This window comes from Corvus hawaiiensis, chromosome 24 (genome assembly GCF_020740725.1).
Source record: "Corvus hawaiiensis isolate bCorHaw1 chromosome 24, bCorHaw1.pri.cur, whole genome shotgun sequence".
In the NCBI taxonomy this organism is placed as follows: Eukaryota; Metazoa; Chordata; class Aves; order Passeriformes; family Corvidae; genus Corvus; species Corvus hawaiiensis.
This window is the reverse complement of record NC_063236.1, coordinates 5,458,167-5,480,449: the sequence shown is the minus strand read 5'-3', so window position 1 is coordinate 5,480,449 and position 22,283 is coordinate 5,458,167. Positions and strand designations below refer to the sequence as shown.

The following is a 22,283-nucleotide window of genomic DNA, read 5'->3' as shown; positions in this document are numbered from 1 at the left end:
TGATCCCTGTGGGTCCCTTCCAGCTCAGCAGATTCCACTACTTCCTCTTCCATTCAGATGTCTGTCCTGTCCCTTTCTTTGGTGATGATGCCTGTGTTTGTACTCCACTTTTAAAATTAGTTAGACAGGAGAACTCATATGCATGAAAATTATGTACCAGAAATAGGATGAAACCCTGAGCGAAATATTTGAGAGGAAAATACATACACCCTTTTGATCTATGGTGAAAATCTTCACCTACAGAACATGATGCTGGTAAAACAAATGTCAGCAGCACTGCAACATTCCAACCTGCAGCGGACAGAAATGAGAAACAAATCTGGCAGTTAAAGCCAGAGCTGCAGTGACGCTCAGGGGTGATGCAAGCCCGCGGCACGTTCTCTGAGTGCAGAGGAGGAGAAGCCCTCTTGGGAGACCAGAATTCTAATACAACTTGAAGAATGGGAGTAGTTGGTATTTTTTGGAACAAATTATCTCAAAACTATCTCTTGAAAGTCCTAGCTGGCATTTTTCACACCGGGTTTACCACGTACCTCACTGAATTCCTTCCCATCCAGCTGAGTTCTTTCCTCTGCAGCCAAACCTCCCCTGTCTCCCAGCACAGGCACGTCCCAGGGAGCACGGTGGTGTCTCCAGCTACACAGGGCTCAGCTGGGGCAGAAAACACAAACTGGGCCCACACAGCATCAGGACGTTCTCGGCACTGTGACCTTCCCCCAGGGCCTCCCTGCCTACATCTGCTAAATTAACCACAGCCAGGGACCCCCTGTGCCCCAGCACACAACCCTGTGATCACCGAGCAGGGGGAAGGTCTCTGGCATCATCTTGTCCTTAGCCAACCAAAGCTCCTCTGGGTACCACTGGGCACTCCTGGGGACCTTCCCAACAGGCACCTTGGACACTGCCACACTGATCTAGAGGGTGGGAGGAGTCAGTCACACGGATGAGCCTTCCTTCCCAGCTGGCCTAAGGGCTAGGAACAGTTTAAGATGGCAGTATGATACTGAGCCTTTGAGGATGGGGTCTCAACAGTAGAACAGCCCTTGCTGTGACCTCCTCCTGTGCTGGGCCAAGTGATGCAAGAACATGGGGCTGCACAGCTACCTGTGAATTCCAACCACGCTGGACGAGCAGAAAAGGGAGAGGCAGGCAAAAGGCTTCATGTTTTTCTTTGAACCTGACAGAATCACCAAGGCTGGAAAAGACCTTTGAGTCCAACCATTACCCCAGCACTGCCATGTTCACCACTAAACCATGCCCCCTGGTGCCACATCCACGTCTTTTGAACATTTCCAGGGATGGTGAATCCACCACTGCCCTGGGTGGCTGTGCCAGGGCCTGACCACCCCTTCAGGGAAGAAATTTTCCCCAATATCCAACCTGAACCTCCCCTGAACAACTTGAGGCCGTTTCCTCTTGTCCTGTCCCTGTTCCCTGGGAGCAGAGCCCGATCCCCCCTGGCTGCCCCCTCCTGTCATGAAGCTGTGGAGAGCCAGAAGGTCCCCCTGAGCCTCCTCCTCTCCAGGCTGAGCTCCCTCAGCCTATCACTGAGCCCACTTTGCTCCCTTTTCTCTGGGAAGCAGAGAACCTCCGTAATCGCTTCATGCCACCCCAGACACTTCTGGTACCTGCTGGCACCTCCTTCTACAGAGTTCAGCTGTTTGCTGTTCAAGTAAACAAATCTTCCCCACCCTCCTCTTCTGGGTTTCCCACTGCGGGAGCAGAATGTGCTGTTTGTCTGTCGAGTCATGTGCTGATCCAGGGAATCACTGAAATCTGTAATTTTATGCAATACCTAAATCAACTGTAAAACTGCATTTATTCTCATGACACTTCTCTGGAGAAATGGAACAAAATAATCTGGCAGTTGTGTCTAAGAGTCAGGCTACAAAGTCATTATACGACCAGAAAATAATGTTTCTAGGCATAAAGTAGTTCTGTAAACTATCCAGAGAACCCCAGAATGGTTTGGGTTGGAGAGCCTTAAAGCCTTGGACTTTAAAACTCATCTTGTTCCAATCCCTGCCATGGGCAGGGTCACCTTCCACCAGATTGCTTCAGCCTGGCCTTGAACACCTCCAGGGATGAGGCAGCCACAGCTTCTCGGGGCAACCTGTGCCAGAAACTCAGTTTAAACATGAGAAAACCATTTACCATTGAACTACCTTTGAGAACAGTCAGATTTCCCACTGCTTTTCTGTCACTGGACTGGCCCACGAAACTGAAATCCATAGTGCCACAATCCTGCACCTCCCCTTTGCAACAATGTCTATATTGTGGGCAAAGTTTAATGAATCCTGTGATCTGCATCACCACAGGATGTCCTGTATTTGTGGTTACTTCAGCCCCAAGTAACAGCCATTCTTCGTGCACCCTTAATGGCACCACTGCCTTGGTCCTGGAAGAGGATCTTCCTTGCCTTACGCTTGTCTGCCACTACATCCAGATCAGACCAGGAGTTGTTATCTGCAAAGGACAAGCTGTGACCAGCCCGAGGTCGGCTCCAACAGCCAGGAACAGTTTTGGTTTAACACACAGGGCTCCACAGCCAGAGCAAGGGTTACACCCAGGGGGCTACGACACCACGGAACCAGTCACTGCTTTCTCCACACAGGATCTTGCAGTAAAATGTCTCTAGACTATCACCAAAACATTGGGAAAGGAATTCACCTGGAAAGAAAAGGCTGAGTCTTGTTAACCCTCCTGCTCTCACCTGTTTATTCACTCCACCCACCACTTTTTGTGCAAAGCAATTCTGCTTATTCTGGAGAGAAACTGCTCATTTTGGTGCATAATGAGTGAATTTGGAATTGGCAGCACCAGCACTTATCCCAGTGGGTGTGGCCAAAAGTCAATCTTCAAAAGTGGTCACAGAACACAGAGAATCACAGTGTCATTAAGGCTGGGACAGATCACGAGTCTTCTCACCTGTTCTGTGTTCTGGGTGGTGATTGTGGTTTTTTTCCTGACAAGGCTTTTCTGCTTTGGCTATGGAGATGCACATGGAGCAGGAGAAGGACTGGACACCAGCTCAGGGGCTGATGGTACTGGTTGGTTGGTTGGTTTTTTTGTGTTTAATTGGTCTTTTTCAATCTAAAAAATTTAGTGACTCAGCTCCACTCTTACCCTCTGCATTGCTTAGTAACAGTTACATTCTCACAACACTGTAGGTAACCTGAGCAGGTAATTTTGACCAAGTGTCTTTGTACAGTGAGAGAAAAACTGACTCCAAAATACAGATTTTTATTCCTGGGGCATAGTCATGGGGAGCTGAGGAGCTGCTGGATGACAGAAACTAATGTGCTGTACAGCAAGTATAGCCAAGGAATTGTGTGTATGGAACAGCCAAGGAACTGTACATACAGATATAGCTGAACATACACATACATGTGAACTCCTTTAGCAGTAACAAGGCCAACAAAGAAGTTACTAAAACATTACTTGTACTCTAGTCTACAATTTGTACTTCTGGGCATTTGATTTAACTTATTTAATGGAACTTTGTATCTCAAGATTTAATAATTCAAATTATTATTATTACTATTATTATTACTGCTATATAGCAACTGTACATGATATATAAACCCTACTGTAAATAAATTACTTTTAAATTAACCTCAAGCTTTAACAGGGTCAAATACAGCTTGCAGGGTTTATTTAGCACTGCAGAAGGCAGTCAGGGTTATGTTGGGCTGAAGGACTGGAACAAAACAACACAGTCAGGCAGTAGCTGTGCTGTAAATGGGATGTGCAGGCTCTGCTGGAGTTTTCCATAAATGGAATCCGAATCAGAGGAGGGAACACTTCCATCTGCAGTGCACAGGCCAGGATTCCCAGGAGCAGATCTGCTGGGGTACCACGCAGATCGGAAGTAGAAGGATCTTCCTCTCCTCCCAGACACACACACAGCAGCTGAGAGTCTATAATTGCATCTATAGCATCATTCTCCTCCCACTTTTTATTCCCATCTCCAAATTTATCACAAAAAAGCTGGAAGCACCATGCCTTAGGCATACCTGGATTAGCACCGAGCAGCACATGCAGATCATTTAGTGAGGGCTGAGAACAGCACATTTAAAATACAACATTTCAGAGTTATTTTCTTTTGCCTTTCTTATAAATAGAGATAATAAAAAGCAAGGGTGAAGCAAGTTCAAAAAGCACCATTCTCAGCAGGGAAACATCATTTTAGCACCTGCAAGTGCCCACTTCTGCATGCAGGAGAAACATCTTCCAGCAGTTCTGTGGAGCAGAGTTGAGTTTTTGGAAGAACAGGTAAGGTGTAAAGCCAGCAGGTACAGCAGAATGAGAAGCTGGGCTGTTCACAGACCCCTCTGGGGACACCCCTAACTTCAGAGGGGGAGAACTGGATATAAAGTAAAGCCTGCAGAGAGGGAGATGGTTTCACTGTCTTGAGTTCATCATCATTTGAAGATAAAGCTCAGGACAAGCCCAGTAAACCAATCTACATCTGCACTTCTATAGCAAAGACACAGGGAACCTGAGATAGGGCCTGGAAGGGGCAGACAAACCCACAGTTCAAGAATATCAAAGGCAGAAATGTTTCTGAGAGAGCCCACAGGTGTTCATGTTCCCTCTCTGAATGTGCTATTAAACTGTATTTCATAGAATCACAGAATATCCTGAGTCAGAAGTGACCCACAGGGATCATCGAGTCCAACTCCTGGCCCTGCACAGACACCCCAACAACCCCACCCTGGGCATCCCTGGGAATGGTGTCCAAATGCTCCTGGAGCTCTGGCAGCCTCGGGGCAGTGCCCATTCCCTGGGGAGCCTGGGCAGTGCCCAGCAGCCTCTGGAGGAAGAACTTTTTTCACAATATCCAGCCTAAATCTCCCCTGACAGGCTGATGGTGAGAGGTTACAGAAATGGGTGGCAACAGTGGCAATAACCAGCAACAACAAACCAGCGCCACAAAAGGCTCCTGTTGGAGGGGACAGATGTGGCAGTTTTGCAAAACATAAATGTCTCGAAGATCACAGACAGGATTTCATTCAGGCTGTAAATGCAGCCATGGGCACAACCCCTGAGGCAACCCCAGCACTGCCTATTGTCACCCCATAATCCTGGCCAGGTCTGTACACCAGAGATTGGTCTGGTGTCTATGGAGAGGTTGCTTCATGACCTGGCTCTGCCTTTTCACAGTGAGGCTTCTTTCCTGAACTCAGTACCGTGCTTTGTTCAAAAAATGCATCACAATAAAACCACAGAATCACAGGATCAAGGACTGTTGGAAAAACCTTTGAATCCAACTGCTCCCCCAGCACTGCCATGTTCACCACTAACCCATGTCCCCTGGTGCCACATCCACATGTTTTTTGAACACTTCCAAGGATGGTGACTCCACCACTGCCCTGGGTGGCTGTGCCAGGGCCTGACCACCCCCTCAGGGAAGAAATGTTCCCCAATATCCAACCTGAACCTCCCCTGGCCCAGCCTGAGGCCGTTTCCTCTTGTCCTGTCCCTGTTCCCTGGCAGCAGAGCCCGACCCCCCCGGCTGCCCCCTCCTATCAGGGAGTTGTGCAGAGCCACAAGGTCCCCCCTGATCCCCCTTTTCTCCAGGCTGAGCCCCTTTCCCAGCTCCCTCAGCTGGTCTTCACTGGAACTGTGCTCCAGACCCTTCTCCAGCTCTGTTGCCCTTCTCTGGACAGGCTTCAGCAAATCCAGAGAGATGCTTTCCTCTGTCCACTCACAATTCCAGTTTGAGCACTGCTCATGCAAAAAATGAATTGATTTCACCCAGTTCCAACCATTAAGGATAAAGTAGTGTGGAACATAATATTTTCCAGGGGAAGCTGTCTGGCAGTTGCACTCAGCAAGTGTTTCCTGACAGGTTCCCTCTTCCCACCCAGGTTTCTTACAAGGAGGAATGCAACAGCAATTTGCACAGCTATGAACAGGCCATGTCAGGGAAGCTGAGAAAGCAAACAGCAGTACAAGAACCAGATGGAAACAGCTATTTCAAGCTAATGGACTTTCCAAAATATGACATAGAGAAATAAAAATCTCAGGGCCCTCACAATAGTCATGATCCATTCTACTCTTTATCTACATTCATCAGATTCTCTGTACCCACCACAGCCATTCCATGGCTGTAAAACCTGTCTGTCAGCTCAGCTGTGGAAGTGCATGGCTGTCACACAACAATACTCCAGTGCCACTGGCCAGGCAAATCTGTAACTTCAACACACTGCCATCCAACTGTGCTTCAAGCCTGTTTCTGACCATCCCTCACCAGCAGCACGCTGCGGTGCAGAAGGTTATGTCCACTGCCAAGGATGAAATCTAAGATGAATGAAAAGACTCCCTGTATGGTAAAACACCCAAACTCACCCACAACAGTGCCCAGCATTGGGTACCTGGTAGGTACCTGCTGTAGAATCACAAATGGCCTGGGTTTGAAGTGACCTCAAATCTCATCCAGCCCCTGCCCTGGGCAGGGACACCTTCCACTATCCCAGGCTGCTCCAAGCCTCATCCAGCCTGGCCTTGGACACTCCCAGGGATGGGGCAGCCACAGCTGCTCTGGGCACCCTGTGCCAGGGCTTCAGCACCCTCACAGGGAAGAATTTCTTCCAAATACCTGATCTAAACCTCTTCTCTGTCACTGGGAAGCCGTTTCACCTTGTCCTGTCACTACATGCTCTTGTAAAAAGTCCCTCTCCATCTTTCTTACAGGCTCCCTATAATGAGCAATGAGGTGTAAATTAAGTAGAGCAGGTGGGAAATGCCTGCCAGAAGCAGTTTTGCAGCTTAAGGATTCAACATCTTGACGTACCAAACAATGAAGCAGCTTCTGCCAAATAATGTTACTTTTCATAGCAAAGTCCATGTCCAAGAGCAAAAAAACTAACAATGACTTTCCAAACATGAGGCTGGTTCTGAAGAGAAGCATGTGGGAGGATATAAACTCCAAACAAAAAGTGACCTTTTAGAAGACACGAGGGACAAACAACATCACCACACTTATATCACAGTAACATGCCATTTTTCCTACTGTGGTTGTTTCCAAAAGATATTTTACTGCCAGAGAATTTGACTCCAATTTTCCAAACAAATTTAGATTACTCCGAAGTTCCCTGCTAGCCATGAGGCAATACAGCTTCTACTTTTTGCTCCTTCTGGACATGTCTGGGAGATAAATAATTTACTACATAAATGTGTGACTGCACCAGCCTGCACAGGATGGCAGGCAGTGAGGGGCTTTGCCACAGAGAAGCATCCATAGAATACCAGAGTCACAGAATGGTTTGGGTTGGAAGGGACCTTAAAACTCATCTCATCCCACCCCCTGCCATGGGCAGGGATGCCTTCCACTAGCCCAGGTTGCTCCAAGCCCCATCTAACCTGGCCCTGAACACTTCCAGGAATGGGGCAGCCACAGCTTCTCTGGGCACCCTGTGCCAGGGCCTCCCCATCCTCACAGCCAAAAATTCCTTCCCAATATCCCATCTATCCCGGCCCTCTGGCAGTGGGAAGCCATTCCCCTTGTTCTGTCACTCCATGCCTTGTCCCCAGTCCCTCTCCAGCTCTCCTGGGGCCCCTTTAGGCCCTGGAAGCGGCTCTGAGGTCTCCATCCCTGGAGCCTCCTCTTCTCCAGGTGAACACCCCCAGCTCTCCCAGTCTGGCTGCAGAGCAGAGGGGCTCCAGAGCTCTCAGAGCATCTCTGTGGCCTTATCTGGACTCATTCCAGTAGTTCCACATCCTTCTTGTGCTGGGACCCCAGAGCTGGATGCAGATTCTCACACTGGGGAGAAGGGCCAGACAGCAGGGCCTGAACATGTTACATCCCAGTTCCATGTGCTGCAGCCCCGCTCCCACTGCCCCCAATCTCTTTTCTCCGAGGCAGCACCTGCCACCACAACACAGCCACTAAGGCCCACCCAGATATCTACTGCTGTAGGCAGAAATTTTAATTCAGCAGATCAGATTTTTTGGAGGATGACTTCAATCACGTCAGGAGAGACATCCTCCCCCAGCCCACTGGATGACTGACACTGAGGTACGACCATCAGCTCCCAGAGGGGGCCAGAACCTGCTCCAAGTAGTTCAGCAGTCAGAGATATTTCTCCTTTCCATAGTTTTGAACATTTCACAAGGAGACAGACTTTGACAGTTTCCCACAAAAAGTGACACGATCTCTGTTACAGGTATAAGCACAACCATACACTGTTAACCTTTAAAAAGTCAAGAATTATAAACACAATTAGATATAAAACAATAATGAGATTAATTCTGTCTTTGGGATATGGTCCAGGAGCAATGCTGCTCCTCAGGCCAGTGGGTCTGGGCTAACATTCACACTGAAGTGAGCACTCCCATTTCCTGGAGCGGCCGTGCTGTGTCCACACAGCACTGGAGAGAAGCACACACGTGTCATGGATCCTGCTGCCACCCTATCCATCACACTGCTCCTTCTGGGAAGAAAGCAAGAGGATCCTGAGACCCCTGTGCAATAGCTGCCATGGGTGCAAAGGAAAAGGAGCCTGGGGTGAACTGGGATCATCTGAACTGACTGCACAGGCCTCCCAGCAATGCCATCAGCAGCCAAGGGAGCTGAGGGTGACTGCTGCAGGGCCAATTCCAGCCCCATGGCTGCAGGGGAATGACTTGCTGACAACTGGGACACATCAGTCACCTCAGACTGCACCACAAGTCTGACAGCAATCTACTAAACAAGATGCTAAAGCATAAAGTTACCTTAAGTAGTTATGAGTTTGTGACCTTGGAAATCACTCCTGGAGGACTGGCTGTTTTGCTTCATCTTCCCAGGACTCACAGACTGGATTTTAGCTGGTCTTGTGTTACTCATTCCCATCCCCATCACAGCTTCACATTACACCTTCCTAATTCAGCAACTCGGTGAGTTAGAGGAATTCACCTGAAGGCATTTAGCTGTAACCCTGTAGTCACATAACCCACTTGGATCACTTGGCTTTAGGCACAAACAATATGTTCTCCCAGAGCTGTAAATTGGTGCTCAGAGCCAGGCTGAGGAGTGAAGTGCTGCACCAATAAGGAGAGCAGCCACCCAGGCTGATGCCCTTCTCCACGTACTGAGGTTAAAAAAAACCAACACAAGCACATCAGGCTGGAGAACTCACAAGGCAAATCCTCTGTGCAGATATGAAGCATTTTTGTAGAAATATTTGCAGAATGAATTTTAATTTCTCTGCTGTCTGCTCCCTCCACCCCCCAGAGAATCCAGGGCACTCCAAACACCATGAGGATGCTCTTCACCATATTCAAGCTCTATGGCAAAGGCTCAGCTCATGCTCCCTCCTGCAGCACTTTGCTGCTGTTTTATATTGCTATACATTTTAAAGATCTTTCCTTGCAGCATACACAGCCCATTAGAGCAATTTGTTTATAAACAGGACTAACCAGAGCCAATCTCTCCCAGCCTTATGTTACACAGAATTAAATGCTCTCTAATTTAACTACACGATGCAAGTGACGCATGGTGCCACCTACGTGCCCTTGGACAGGGGCCAGATGGTTTCCCTCCCACATCACACACATCTCTGCTAGAAATAAACATTCAAGGGTAAAACCAGGGAAAAATACTCATATCCTTAATCCCCAGAAGGGACCCTGGGCCAGCAGCAATGAGGCATAGGATGAACACCACCATATAGCACTGTCTGAATTGAAAGGATTTTAGTTTCTTATCAGCTGGCCAGAAGTTCACCTATTTTGCTCCTTTTACTGGTCAACTTTCCCTGGTATCCCAGCAAAATAGCTCAGCTCTTGCAGACATACCTTACCATATTAGGCAATGTGAGTCCTGAAAGTGGAGGACTCAGAGCCTTCCTTGGCTTCCAAACACAGTCCATGGGCACGGGGTCAGCCGGCACGACACTGGGAAAGGGGCAACAACAACTGGAGACTCCCAGGGCTCCCAGTACACCCAGTCTGGCTACAACAGGACATTCACAAAACACTTAACAAAAGCTACTCCTAATCTTCTAATTATTCATCGCGTCCACCTTTCACAAAAACGCAAACAGCACAATGACAAAAGCTGAACCGAAGCCTTCGTGGAAGGATAAAATGGCACTAAAAGCAAAAATATGGGTGAAAAAATAGGACACACCAAAATCAAGACTCCCAGGTCATAGCTCTGAATCAGCAATAACATTAAGACATTTAGTTTGCATAAGGAATTTTCCAGTTCATTGGTCCTCCCTTAGAACTCGTGGAATTAAGCTTAGAAATTTAGCCCTTCTAGGACAGAAATTTAATTTATATTGGTGTCCAGTTGCATCTGGTGATTTCATGGTAACAGTACAAGCAGGCAGAACACTTATTTACAAAGCAGAGTGAGCCTGGTTCATTCCATAAATCAAAGTGCAGGGAGACAGGAATGGAGCCTATTTAATCCACTTACTGCAATTGTAATTCACAATCAAATGTTTCAGTGCTATTCTTCCAAAAAACTTAATTCCATTAGTGTGTCTGAGGTTTATACTGGGCTATACAGGCTGTCCTGAAGGCAGTTCATGACAACAGACATTTTCTTTGATACTTTTACTGCCCAGAAATTGTTATTTTATGAACACAACACTCAGTGTCTTCCTCTGAATTTAAAGTTTTCCTTTGACAAACTCTCCCGTGGGCGAGGCACATCTGTAATGCTCCAGCAGAGAACTGCAAGGAGAAACAATCCTTTAAATGATTATAAACATTTTCTACTTGTTCTCTATCCTCTGTCATTTAAAATACACTTTTCTTCCAATTTGTTCCCAATTGTTCCTGCTGTGCAATAGCAATGGCAGAAGTTGCCCAGGGAAGCTGTGGCTGCCCCATCCCTGGAAATGTCCAAGGCCAGATTGAAATGGGCTTGGAGCAACGTGGGACAGTGGAAGGTGTCCCTGCCCATGGCAGGGTTGGAATTGGATGGGCTTTAAGGTCCCTTCCAACCCACACCAGTCTGTAATAGATTCTATCATTTTAAGTTGGGGTCAAGTCAAAGCCAGCAGAGTCAGGGATAAAGAAATGGAACACTGGACCATTCTCTTTCGTCTTCATCACCATCCTCCAGCTGCTGCATCCCAGACTAGGCCATTGATCCCCATCTGCACTGACTCTGTTGCATTTGTCCTCACTGGCCTCACCAAGACTGGAATTCCCCCTGGTATTTCACAGGCAGTGGCTCGAGGGAACAGGGAAGGTTTCCCAGCTCCAGCCTCCCCCCGGCTCAGTCTAGGTCTAACATGAGCTTTCAGACACTCCCAATTTTTACTTTCTGAGAAACAGAGACAAGACTGTGGCCAAACTTTTCCCTCACCTCTGCTTTGAGCTCAGGTCTCCCCAGACCTCACAAAAACCCTCTCCTTCACAGCTCCTTCCCACTGGAACCACGTAAAAAGTTCTCCTAAAGCTGCTTCCCCAGAGGCTTTTTCCAGCTGAAGTCCTTGTAGCCTTGGACATTTATTCCACAATAAAACTTTGTCTGCTCTTCCAACTTTCCACAGCGCATCCAGGCAGTCTGCATCCCAAGGAGGGAGGTGGGGTGGGAGCAGAACACATGGAGGATCCTGACACATCCCACTACGAGACCACTCACTTGCCTAAAGCTCAGCCAAAGTGTCTGGGCTGGTTTCCCACTGGTGCTTGTGAGCTCAGCCAAAATAATTCATCCACTTCTGAGAATTAGAACAACATGTATTTGCTCCTTTTTTTCTTCCCAAAACTGCCTTTACTTTTCCTGTACTAGTCGCCAGCATTGCAGAGCTTGGAGGAGGGATTTCAAGTAAGGCCTTTTTTTGCCTTCCATGAAAATCATCCTGATATCAGCCAAGATATAAACACTGGAGGAAAAACGTAACTGTTCCCATAAAATCAGATTCTTTGGGGTTCTGCTACTAAAATGGGCTCAAGTTCACAACCTGGTGACATTTGGCACCTGCCATTCTAGAATTATAGTTATTGATGAATTAATGATTATTAACTGTACTTTTTTATTGGCACTAGAACGGAAAACAGAGAGCTGTTCCACGATTCCTGCCAAAGCGATGGCTAGTTAGGACAGATATCTCTGATTTTGATCTCAAATAAACCAGGGAAGACTGACCAAGTGACATGATGTTGGAGGCATGCATTGAAGAAAATAAAACTGGGAACTGGATAAAAACAAGAGGACTGGGAAAATGGGAAAAACAGCTTCAGCAGAGTGGGAGGAGAGTCTAACCCAGGTCTAAGGCACGTTGGGTGCATAAGAAACCACGGTGCTGGCGCCCCGAAGCACCTGCACAAAGGGGCTGATGGAACTGAAGGGAAATTGCTCTGCTGTTAGATGGATCCCACAAGAAAATCATGCAAAGTGTTAGACAAAAGGAATCCTTGCTGTTAATTTGGGGAAAACCAGCATTACTAATTGTAAGAGACTGGGTGACCTTGAATTTTTGGGCAGCTGGGTTCTCCCAAAGTGCAGCTTATCCATCTACATGAGCAGTGAGGACTGTGCTCAATAAAATTTTCAGCAATTTTAGGACTAGACTCCAGGAAGCCTCCAAAGCTGCAGCCTCAGCTACTCTTTTGTCTTAATTTAGGTAATCTGGGACAACTTCCCAGAAGAACAAGACATTCCCAGCAAGTCCCAAACATGCCTGCTGGAAACAAGGTGTCCCTATTATGATTATTACTTTTTACACATTACAAAACTCCCCTCCTTCAGTCTTACAGTGAGGCAGCAGAAATGTCAAAACAATTTTAATGACGATAAATGGCCAAATCTTTCCTGCAGGGTGCAGTGAAGATTTCAGGAAGCTCTGCACTGTGATGAGCAGAAACTCCTGTGGGAAGAGCTGGGCTCCTTGAAGCAGGTGATGCTTCTGTGAGCAGGAATATCTCACATTTCAAGTGGAGTAAAGTGCAAAGTAAGCACTGGGAAAGCAACGGCTGGCATGGAAAGATAAGCACATGCTAAAAGCCATCCCAGCACCACGTGAGTCTCTGGTCCCAGCAAGGCTCGCCGTGACTTTGCCGCATTCTGACTGAATATTGCAAGAAGGAAAACAAAAATAGAGTCTGAAGAGTGTTATTGCTAATTTTCAGCAAAGAACCAGGTAACTGCAACGAAGTGATGCTTCAATCACTCTACTGCATTGCAAAGCACAGGGAAAGTTCAACTTTTTCCAGCAAAAGTGAAACATCCCACAAGCAGGCTGACCCCTATGCAACCTTCCATTTGCTATTTCTCCCAGGTCTTCCACACTGTGCTGTAATAGCTTGGAAACGTATTTAGCTTTGACATTGTCAGAGTCAGTCATGTTGTCAGGCTCAAACGTGTTTCAGACAAAGACAAACAAAACCAAAGGAAACCAAGGCAATTTGGAAAGACTCAGTAACTATTATAAAAGGAAAGAAAGGGCCTCCAAGGATGAGAATATTGCAAGAACAGGGGAACATGGGACAACCTCTGACATGCTGCTTGCAGGGAACATTTCCCACAGGAAAACAAATTTGCAAGGGGACGGGAGAGCAGATTTCAGAAATACAGAACATACTGTTCAAAATAACAGTGATTCCGAGATCCAAGGTCACACCTTCCCCAGGACACCTCAGATCCCACTGCCCTGGCACTGCAGCCCCACTGCTGCATTCCCTCCAGGCTCCACAACTCCTGTGCAGCTCTCCAGGAGCCAACTTTGAACTCAGGCCACTCTGCAGATATACCTTATCTTTCAGAAGAGAAATCAGTAAGGAATTGATACTTGGAACTCAGAAATATGGTCTCACTTACCCGAGTTTCCTTCACTTCCTCATTTCCATCAACTTCATCATCATCCTAGGAGGAAAGGAAAGGCAAACAATATAATTAGGCAGCTTTGGAGAGAACAAAACTTTATCACAAGAAGATAATGTATTGTTTATAGAATCACAGAATCATTAAGGTTGGCAAAGACCTCCAAGACCAGCAAGTCCAACGTTTGACCGAACACACCAACTCAACCACATCACAAAATGCCAAGTCTATCTGTGTTTTGAACCCTTCCAGGAACAAGGACTCCACCACTGCTCTGGGCAACCTGTGCCAGTCCCTAACCACCCTTTCAGTGAAAAAATGATTTGATGCTAAAGTTAAGAAAAATTCTGTCAAAAGAAATGCCTGTCCAGATGCTTTTGGCTAATTATCAGATCTGGTTTGGTGACCTAATGGCCACTTAGAAGATCTTGGTATTGAGGACAGAATGACTCTCTTGAGATGGCTCCTGCCATTCCAATGCTTCTCAGGAGTTGTGAGGAAGTCCCTAACACACCGAGGGAAAAAAAACTTGGAAAAACTGCACATCTGAAATACTTTTGGAAGTTAATATTATGTCAGTATCTCCACTTCAGTTAGACTCCAGGTGGAAACACTGGAGTCATCCCAGGTATCCTGCCCTTGCATAGCCTCTCTAAGCCACTGGTCTTTGTAACTGCTCCAAGATTTCATGGAGCAAATATGAACTACCATGGCATCCCAGCTGACTCTGGACTCAACTTGTTAACCATAATTTCATAATTCTTATTCTCTCCTGAAAAAGGTGATCTATTTTCCTAGCTGAGGCTCTAACCAAACTTTGGAGGGTTGGATTTCTTCCCTCAGACTGAAGAAATCCTCTGAGACCAGAACTAAGAGAAATGACCATGACACAGCTCTTCTTCCTATTGTCTTTCTTTCAGGGGCCCTAAAGAGCAGACAAATTTGGGCTTGAAGAAATTTGAAAATACTTCAGGTGGCTTGTGACCTGGGAAATCAATGGACTGGGAAAAAAACCCTGAAGCTTGGAATTGGAAGAAAATTCACCCTGGAGTTTCTCTTTCTAAGGAACTCAAACTTACATCTTGTGTTGAGAAGATGATGCCGGTGCCTCTCCTTCTCTCTTTCGGCCGTCGCCGCTCTCGGATCGACTGTTTGTTCAGGGATCTGTCGTCTGAATCCTGATCTTCACACTCTGGCCAAGCAAAGAAAGACTGCTTTGGTTTCAGTGATTTACATCTGTGCTTTTGCTAAGGTTCTGGGGTTCTTTTTAAGCTGCTCAAGGTCATCTTGCCTTGTGTTATATTACAAAGGAGTTATTAAACCAAATGAAATGGAATCTCAGTGTCCACTACAGCTGGATACTCACACTCCTTCTCTCATCAGAGCCAGGGAGGTTACCCCAGCTCCCCACAAGTCATCCTGACTTACTCCTGTTCTGAGGACAAACTGTACTAGGGGAATCTCTTTCCCCAGCTCTGATATCTAAATGTTCCATGATCACTGTCTCAAGATCACATTCCATCCAAAATGGAAAATATCCTTTTATCCCTCTGTTACAAGCAACAGGAATTTGCTTAACTTCATTTAAACAAATAACATTTGTTTTGTGAGGTGGCAGCTTCCCTCAGAGTAACAAGTAAACTTGTTCTATCTGTACACACTGGAAGTTCTAAACCACAAGAAAAGCCTTGAGCTTTGCCGGTTCTTCACTCTCCTGGTACGTACCATTTTTCTCCATCTCTGTGGCTGCCGCTCTGAAATCCGCTGGATTCACAGAGTCTGGCCCTAGATATTTATTTGTTCGAGTCAGGTATGAGCTTGTATAGAGCAGAGGTGCTGCTGTGGAAGGAGACACAGGCGTCGTGGGTTTGTCGGGCTGTGCTGGGCCCCTCAATCGCCGATAGACGGTCTAGAAACAAAAAGCCATGACAGAAAAACAGTACCATGAGAAAGAAGTAGGAGATTTTGGATTTCAAGGAATGCAATGTTTGGATTTCAGAGTGCAATGTTTTCTTCACTGCTGCTGGAAGTGATCACCTGCACTTGCCAGATCAGTTCCATTCTATCAGATAAGGATGAATGTTAAAATCATTGTACAGCTACAGTGTAAGAGCACCCTCCATAGCTGGGAGATCTGGGATCCATCCCTGTGTTCCTACAGCTCATGGTAGGAGAAATGAGTTATCTAACAGAAATAAATGATTTAGAGTGAAAAAAACAGAGGTGGTGGCAGGGGCAGAAAACTAGTCTCTCCAGCCTTCCATTATACATGGAGTATCCGTGGAAAAACGTGAACACAAAGCCTCCGCCTACACTGCACAAGCAAGGATGGATCTAGGCCACATTTCTATCATTAGCCTTCTCATTATGCTTTCTGGGATTTACACCGTTTTATTTTCTGGCAGGAGACAGAAAGGTGAAATTCCCAGAGGACAACAAAGGCACAGCTAAGCTCCAGCACCTCCAGATCCACCTCCCTCGTGCTGAAGTGCTGCTCCTCAGTCAGCTGTGCCTCTTTCCAGCTGGTCTGTCCCCGTCAGAATAAAAAGATAACCTCCAAAGAATTTCTCCTGATCTCAGCCCTCCTAAATGGTTTCATTAGCTCTCAGGCAAGGGGTACTGGGGCAGCAGGATCACCTCGTCGTCCGCGCTCCTGCCCCACCGTGCGCGGCTCTCCTGCCTCTCGCCGCTGTCCTCAGCGCTGCCGGCTCTGTCGCTCTGCTGCTCCTGCGCCTGGCGCTCCGCCCGCGAGCGGCTGAACGTGCGCTCGGCCTCCTGCAGGTCCGTCAGGGTCACGCCCTGCAGGGAACAGAATCATCGAACCCCAGACTGGTTTGGGTTGGAAGGAACCTTGAAGCCCATCTCGTTCCACCCCCTGCCATGGGCAGGGACACCTTCTAGTAGTCCAGGTTGCTCCAAGCCTTGTCCAACCTGGCCCTGAACACCTCCAGGGATCCAGGGGCAGCCACAGCTTCTCACCACTCTCACAGCCAAGAATTTCTTCCCAATATCCCATCTATCCCTGCCCTCTGGCAGTGGGGAGCCATTCCCCCTTGTGCTATCCCCCCAGGCCCTTGTCCGAAGTCCCTCCCCAGCTCTCCTGGAGCCCCTTTAGGCACTGGAAGGGGCTCTAAAGTCTCCCTGGAGACTTTTCCAGCCTGAAATTACATTTTCAATCTTCCAGGTCAGTTTAAAATGCCACAGACTCACATCTGGTCAGGCTCATGTTTCATCCCTATGGTAAGAGAAAGGGAAGAATTCTGATGCCTTTACTGTATTTCTCAGCCTACTGACATAATCACTGACTCAAAGCAACCCAAATATATGTGATCACACTACAAACTAAGAGGCAGGTACATTGCAGAAAGGAAACCTTGGAAATCTAACTCATGTATGTCTGTGGGAGGGTTTTGTAATAACTGTTTGAAAAAAATTTTGCCAGAACCTCTCCAAAACAGTATGAGTGCACGTACATCTGTTGTACACAATACTCACTTGTTATACCTTATATAAAAACACACAATATTCCATTATTAAGCTTAAACTTATCTATCTTGCTAAGCATATTTTTTGCAACTTCTAAACCTATCTCTGCCAAACCTAGAAACTCTAACCATTGTTTTAGTGTCCTTGCTTGCTATTAATTGTATCTTCTTCAAGTTTTTTCAGCCAAAGCTGATCTCTAAACTCTTCTGCTTTATTCCTAAATCCTACTTTTTTCTCACACCTAAAGCTTTTCCACTTTTTGTGTTTCCCCACAAGTGCAGACAAGTCCCCTGCCCTAAGAAATAATGTAAGAGCAGAAGAAAATCCTGCCTCTTTACAGAACCATGGAATGGTTTGGATTGGAAGGGACCTTAAAGACCATCCCATTCCACCCCCTGCCATGAGCAGGGACACCTTCCACTAGACCAGGTTGCTCCAAGCCCTGTCCGACCTGGCCTTGGACACTTCCAGGCATGGAGCACTCACAGCTTTGCTGGGCAATCAGTTCATCAGGTCTCTTCACCCTACACACAAATGTGAGCATTTGCATTCTTTACCTGGGTAGATCTGCGAGTCTGCCGGGCCTGTCTGGATCGTGCCTTCCTCAGTGATTCCGCTTCCTCATCCCGCACCGGAGTCAGATATGACCTGGAAAAAAAAAAAAAGGTGCAGAAGAGGTTAAAGTAAAAGCAGATGATCTACCTTCCTGTCTCTGTAGACTCCTGAGCTATTATTCTCTTTCTCATGGACAAAAATTAATTTTAGCTCCATCTGCTATTGCTGTTTCTCTGGGACAACCTCCCCATGAGCACACAATACACACGTTCACAGCACCTTCTCCCCAGAGCCTCTAAATAAACCCTTTAGTGCTGGACGTGTTCTGTTAAAAAGGTGCACCTATTCTCTAAATTATTTGCTCCATTCCAAACCATGGCATCATTAGAAAAAGAACCCCACTCCTCATAAAGGCCCTCTCACTCAGACAAAGATCTCAGAACAGAAATCCTGCGCTGGTGCATTCCTCAGACCCTCCTTCCTGTCATTATAGTCACGATCATATTCCTGCAATCTGCTGCCTTCATCAATATGAAACCCATCACGCCAGGAACCGCTGAACTGCAGGCATCACGGAGACACACGCCTTGGAAAGAGCAATGGAATTAAATAAATGACCTTCACACTCTGTGTAAGCCAAGCTCCTTAACGCTGAAAAACCTACAGTTAAAAACACAGACCTGGGCACAACTGGATTTCATCAAAGATGGGAGAATTCAAGAGAATTATTCACATGAAAATACATAAACTGCACCCTCTGCCCCGGCACCGACTGGGAGGAACTAGTGAGGAATTGGGGAGTGCTCTGAGTCAAGGAGTTCACAGCAGTAAATGATTTCCATGCTGGAGGAGAGGCTTCAGTCTAATGAACAGTTCATTAAACTTGACTCTTTAGCCTGGTTAATAGGAAATGATTATTCACACTGTCCCACTGTACAGGGATGAGGGTGCTGGAATGTTCTGTGCAGATCTATCACTGCCAGGTTAACACTGTACCAGAGGTCTGGATGTGTTCAAAGGGCAGTGAGCTAAGTGAGGGATGAAGGTGAATCACTTACTTTGTCCTTGGACTCTTTTCCTGGTTTTAGTAGACCATCTTCATGGAAAAGGTAATGAGCTGAAGAGGATTTGCACCTGATCCAGTATGTTAAGACATTTATTAGAAAGTTCACTAAACTGCTGCACTGTGACAGAACCACAGAGAATCAGGAAATTTGGATCATTCTAAAATAATCTGCCATGGTGGGTTTTATCCACCCTCAGGACCTGCATTCAGTGCTGGTTCAGCTGTGCAGCAAATGCAGCCTGGCTTCCAAGGAGGAATCCCCTTCACGGGGGCACAGACAGTCACCTCCCAGCTCCTCAGGGGTTGTGGGGCTCACGTGAGAGTCTTCTCACCTGAAACTGGTGCAAGAATTTGACCTCATAAATAACACCCTGAACATCTCTGATCTCCAGAGGCCAAGGAAATTGCAAAGGATCGAGTCTGTGCCAGGGATGCTGCACTGGAGACTCCTGGAGGGGCAGGCACTGATCTCTGCTCTCTGTGACCGGGCACAGGACCCGAAGGAATGACATGAAGCTGTGTCAGGGCAGGTTCAGGCTGGATATTGTGAAAAAGGTTCTTCCCCCAGAGGGTGCTGGGCACTGCCCAGGCTCCCCAGGCAATGGGCACGGTCCTGAGGCTGCCAGAGCTCCAGGAGTGTTTGGACACCGCTCCCAGGGATGCCCAGGGTGGGGTTGTTGGGGTGTCTGTGCAGGGCCAGGATTTGGACTTGATGATCCCTGAGATCCCTTCCCACTCAGGAGATTCCACGATTCTATGAACTGTGCCCTGGGAGTTCCATCTCCCTGCCTGCAATGGAGATGTCCCCAGCCGAGGGCTTGCAGAGCTGCACTCCCAGGGTGTCATTTATCACCTTCATGAGGAGCCTCCAGCACAGCCCATGTGGATGCACTGCAGAGGAGCTCATTTCTTCCCATTGATTATCCAGACAGACACATGAGCTGTGATGGATATGCCAACACGGGAAGCGCCTACACTTCAGAGGGATGATTGTCTCCCAAAAAATCTGCTGTTTCATGAACAAAAAAGCTGCTGTTTGATGAGTGAAAGCTGTGCAACTCCTAATTTTGCAGAGCATGAGCTCTCCTGCTCTCCCTGCTGCAGTGTGTGCACTGTCCAGGTAATGGCACATTAAGGAAACAATAAGCATTTTCTGCAGCTTTTGACACAAGCAGAATCACTGCTGTTTGCCCAGCAGCCAGAAGCAATAAGCCACCTAGAGGAAGAAGGCATTTGCAAAATATACTGCAAATGAAGTTCAGAGCAATAGTAAAAAAAGTATAAATTCCTGAAATATATAAACCACGTAAATTTGTAGCTCAGTATGGTAGGCAGTTTACTGCAATGGCTTTGAATCAGTGGAATTTAAATCAGTGGAATTTACTCTGCACTGAGGACACAGGTATGCAGGAGCTACAGGTACAGAGAGGACAAAACAGGTTTTCAATTGAGTTTCAGGAAAGGTTTGGCAAATCCGTGGGGACCAGGTCAGCCCCAGGCATGGGGAGGGCTCTGCGGCAGGGGCAGCCCAGGCACTTTGCAGGAGGCTGCAGGATTCCCTCGGTGCAGTTCAGCCACAGCTTTGCTGTGGGTATGGCAAGAGAAAAACCATTTTGGGTCTCTTAGCCCATCATCCTCCAAGGCTTTTTCCTTCTGCTCTCCCAGAATTTATAGAAAAATACAGATATGTTACAGCATCGTTAGCAATTCTGGGAGTCCAGCCTGTAAGAGAGACTTGATCCTCAGCTGAGCACATCCTGCAGGTCAGCACGGCTCAGCCCGGGCCGCAGCCGCAATCGATCGCCAACTTTCGGGTTCTTTCCATTTACACAATTCATCACTTCCTGGAGCTCACCCAAAGCCATTTACAGCATGAGATAACCGAATTTTCTGAGGCAAGTCAGCAGAGCCACTGCATAGTGACAGAGCTGGTTTCTGTGAGGGAGCAGCTACAGCCTGTTCCAGGTGCCAGAGGAGGGGCTGTGCTGGCAGTGCCTGTAACTGCACACAGCAGCCCAGCCCTGCTGGCAGTGCAGGCCCAGGTGTGCCCTGCTCGGGATCTCGTGTGACTTGCTTTTTAATTTGGGGGGAAGGGAGGGAAAAGACAGATTTTACAATGTGTTGCTTTGCTTACAAACAGAATTTTGAGAGACCTGAGTGTGCTAAATGGGCTGGAAGAGAGAAAGAGAACAAATGCACAGGAAGGAGACAGCGAGTCAGATGCAGCTCAGGGCTGGGCTGGGCTGGATGGCACAGGCAGAGCAACACGCTGCTCTCCAAAGCAGAAACACTGCAGAGCACAGCAGGCTGCAGGGCACAAGCACCAAATGGGGTGTGAGGCAGCCTATGAACAATGCACAGAGTTTTTAATTACGTTTTAAAGGAACACGCTGCTTGCTCAAGTGCAGTGCCTGTGACATCCTATTAATTCAAGCAAATATCTCAGGATCCAAGCAGATCTTCAAAGGAACAGCCCTATGTGTTGTGTTTCCTTGCAATAAGCTTTCTCTGAGAAATACTTTCAATAAGAGCAGCCATCACACCAAGCTCAAGGCATGTATAAAGCAGAACAGATTTTTACCAGAGTTTTGGCTGTAAGTTCAAGGAGAAGAATAGAAATTGTTCAAGATGTGTATATGAGAGTCAGCAAAACCACTGCAGAGGTTTACAGCTCTCACAGACAGAGACAAGCGTGTCCTGCTGCCCTGAGAGAGCTGGAGGCTTCTGGTTTGTGTATTAGCTAGGAAAAAACCTGGTAACTGACTGATGAACCTGGCTCCCACTTAATTCTGGCTATTTTCAAGAAAACACCTATTTTCCTCTGTCAACTCTTTCATCAAGGACAGCATAACTCACACGGATCCCAACTACTCATCACCATGTCAAGGCAAAAGGAGCTGCAATACCATACTAATAAAAGGGGAGATTCAACCTGGGAAATAGGAAGGCTGAATATACAGGCTGGTAAACCAGGAATACAAGAGCAAGTCTGTATGTTAGAGAACCCTGGCCAGAGGAAAAGAAATTATTGTGACGAGAAACCCCTGCCAAATCAAGGGTGAATGATGCACAAAAAAGAGTTACAATACCCTGATGGTTGGTGCACAGGTAACAAGAACAAAAGATTTATTTCTCCAAGAAATATCCAGTCTTCTGATAATTGTTTTACAACACTGGTCTCTTTTCCTGCCATCCTGAACTCCTTCAGGCACTCAGAGCTTGAAGCGTTTCTGGCAAACACCATTCACCACCATGGAGTCCTTTGGCAGAACATCACCAAGTCCCAGAGGGAACAGCAAGAATGTGCAAAACTTGGGAGTTTTACATCACCTACCTGTGGCAGAGCAGCTGTGGCTGCCCCATCCCTGGAAGTGTCCAAGGCCAGGTTGGACACGGCTTGGAGCC

At 47.1% G+C, this 22,283-nt stretch overlaps 1 protein-coding gene across 6 annotated transcripts in view; it reads right to left on the bottom strand.

The window, feature by feature from the left end:
* The window catches only part of PPP1R12B (protein phosphatase 1 regulatory subunit 12B), a 132,725-nt gene that overhangs the window by 34,723 nt on the left and 75,719 nt on the right, over positions 1 to 22,283 (bottom strand). For all 6 annotated transcript variants that reach the window (XM_048327736.1, XM_048327735.1, XM_048327732.1 and 3 more), the window contains 5 exons: positions 17,815 to 17,905; positions 16,409 to 16,570; positions 15,497 to 15,680; positions 14,851 to 14,963; positions 13,769 to 13,813 (listed from right to left, as the gene is read on the bottom strand). In XM_048327736.1, coding sequence (XP_048183693.1) covers positions 13,769 to 13,813; positions 14,851 to 14,963; positions 15,497 to 15,680; positions 16,409 to 16,570; positions 17,815 to 17,905 — 595 coding nt within the window. The remainder of the gene's footprint in view (positions 1 to 13,768; positions 13,814 to 14,850; positions 14,964 to 15,496; positions 15,681 to 16,408; positions 16,571 to 17,814; positions 17,906 to 22,283) is intronic.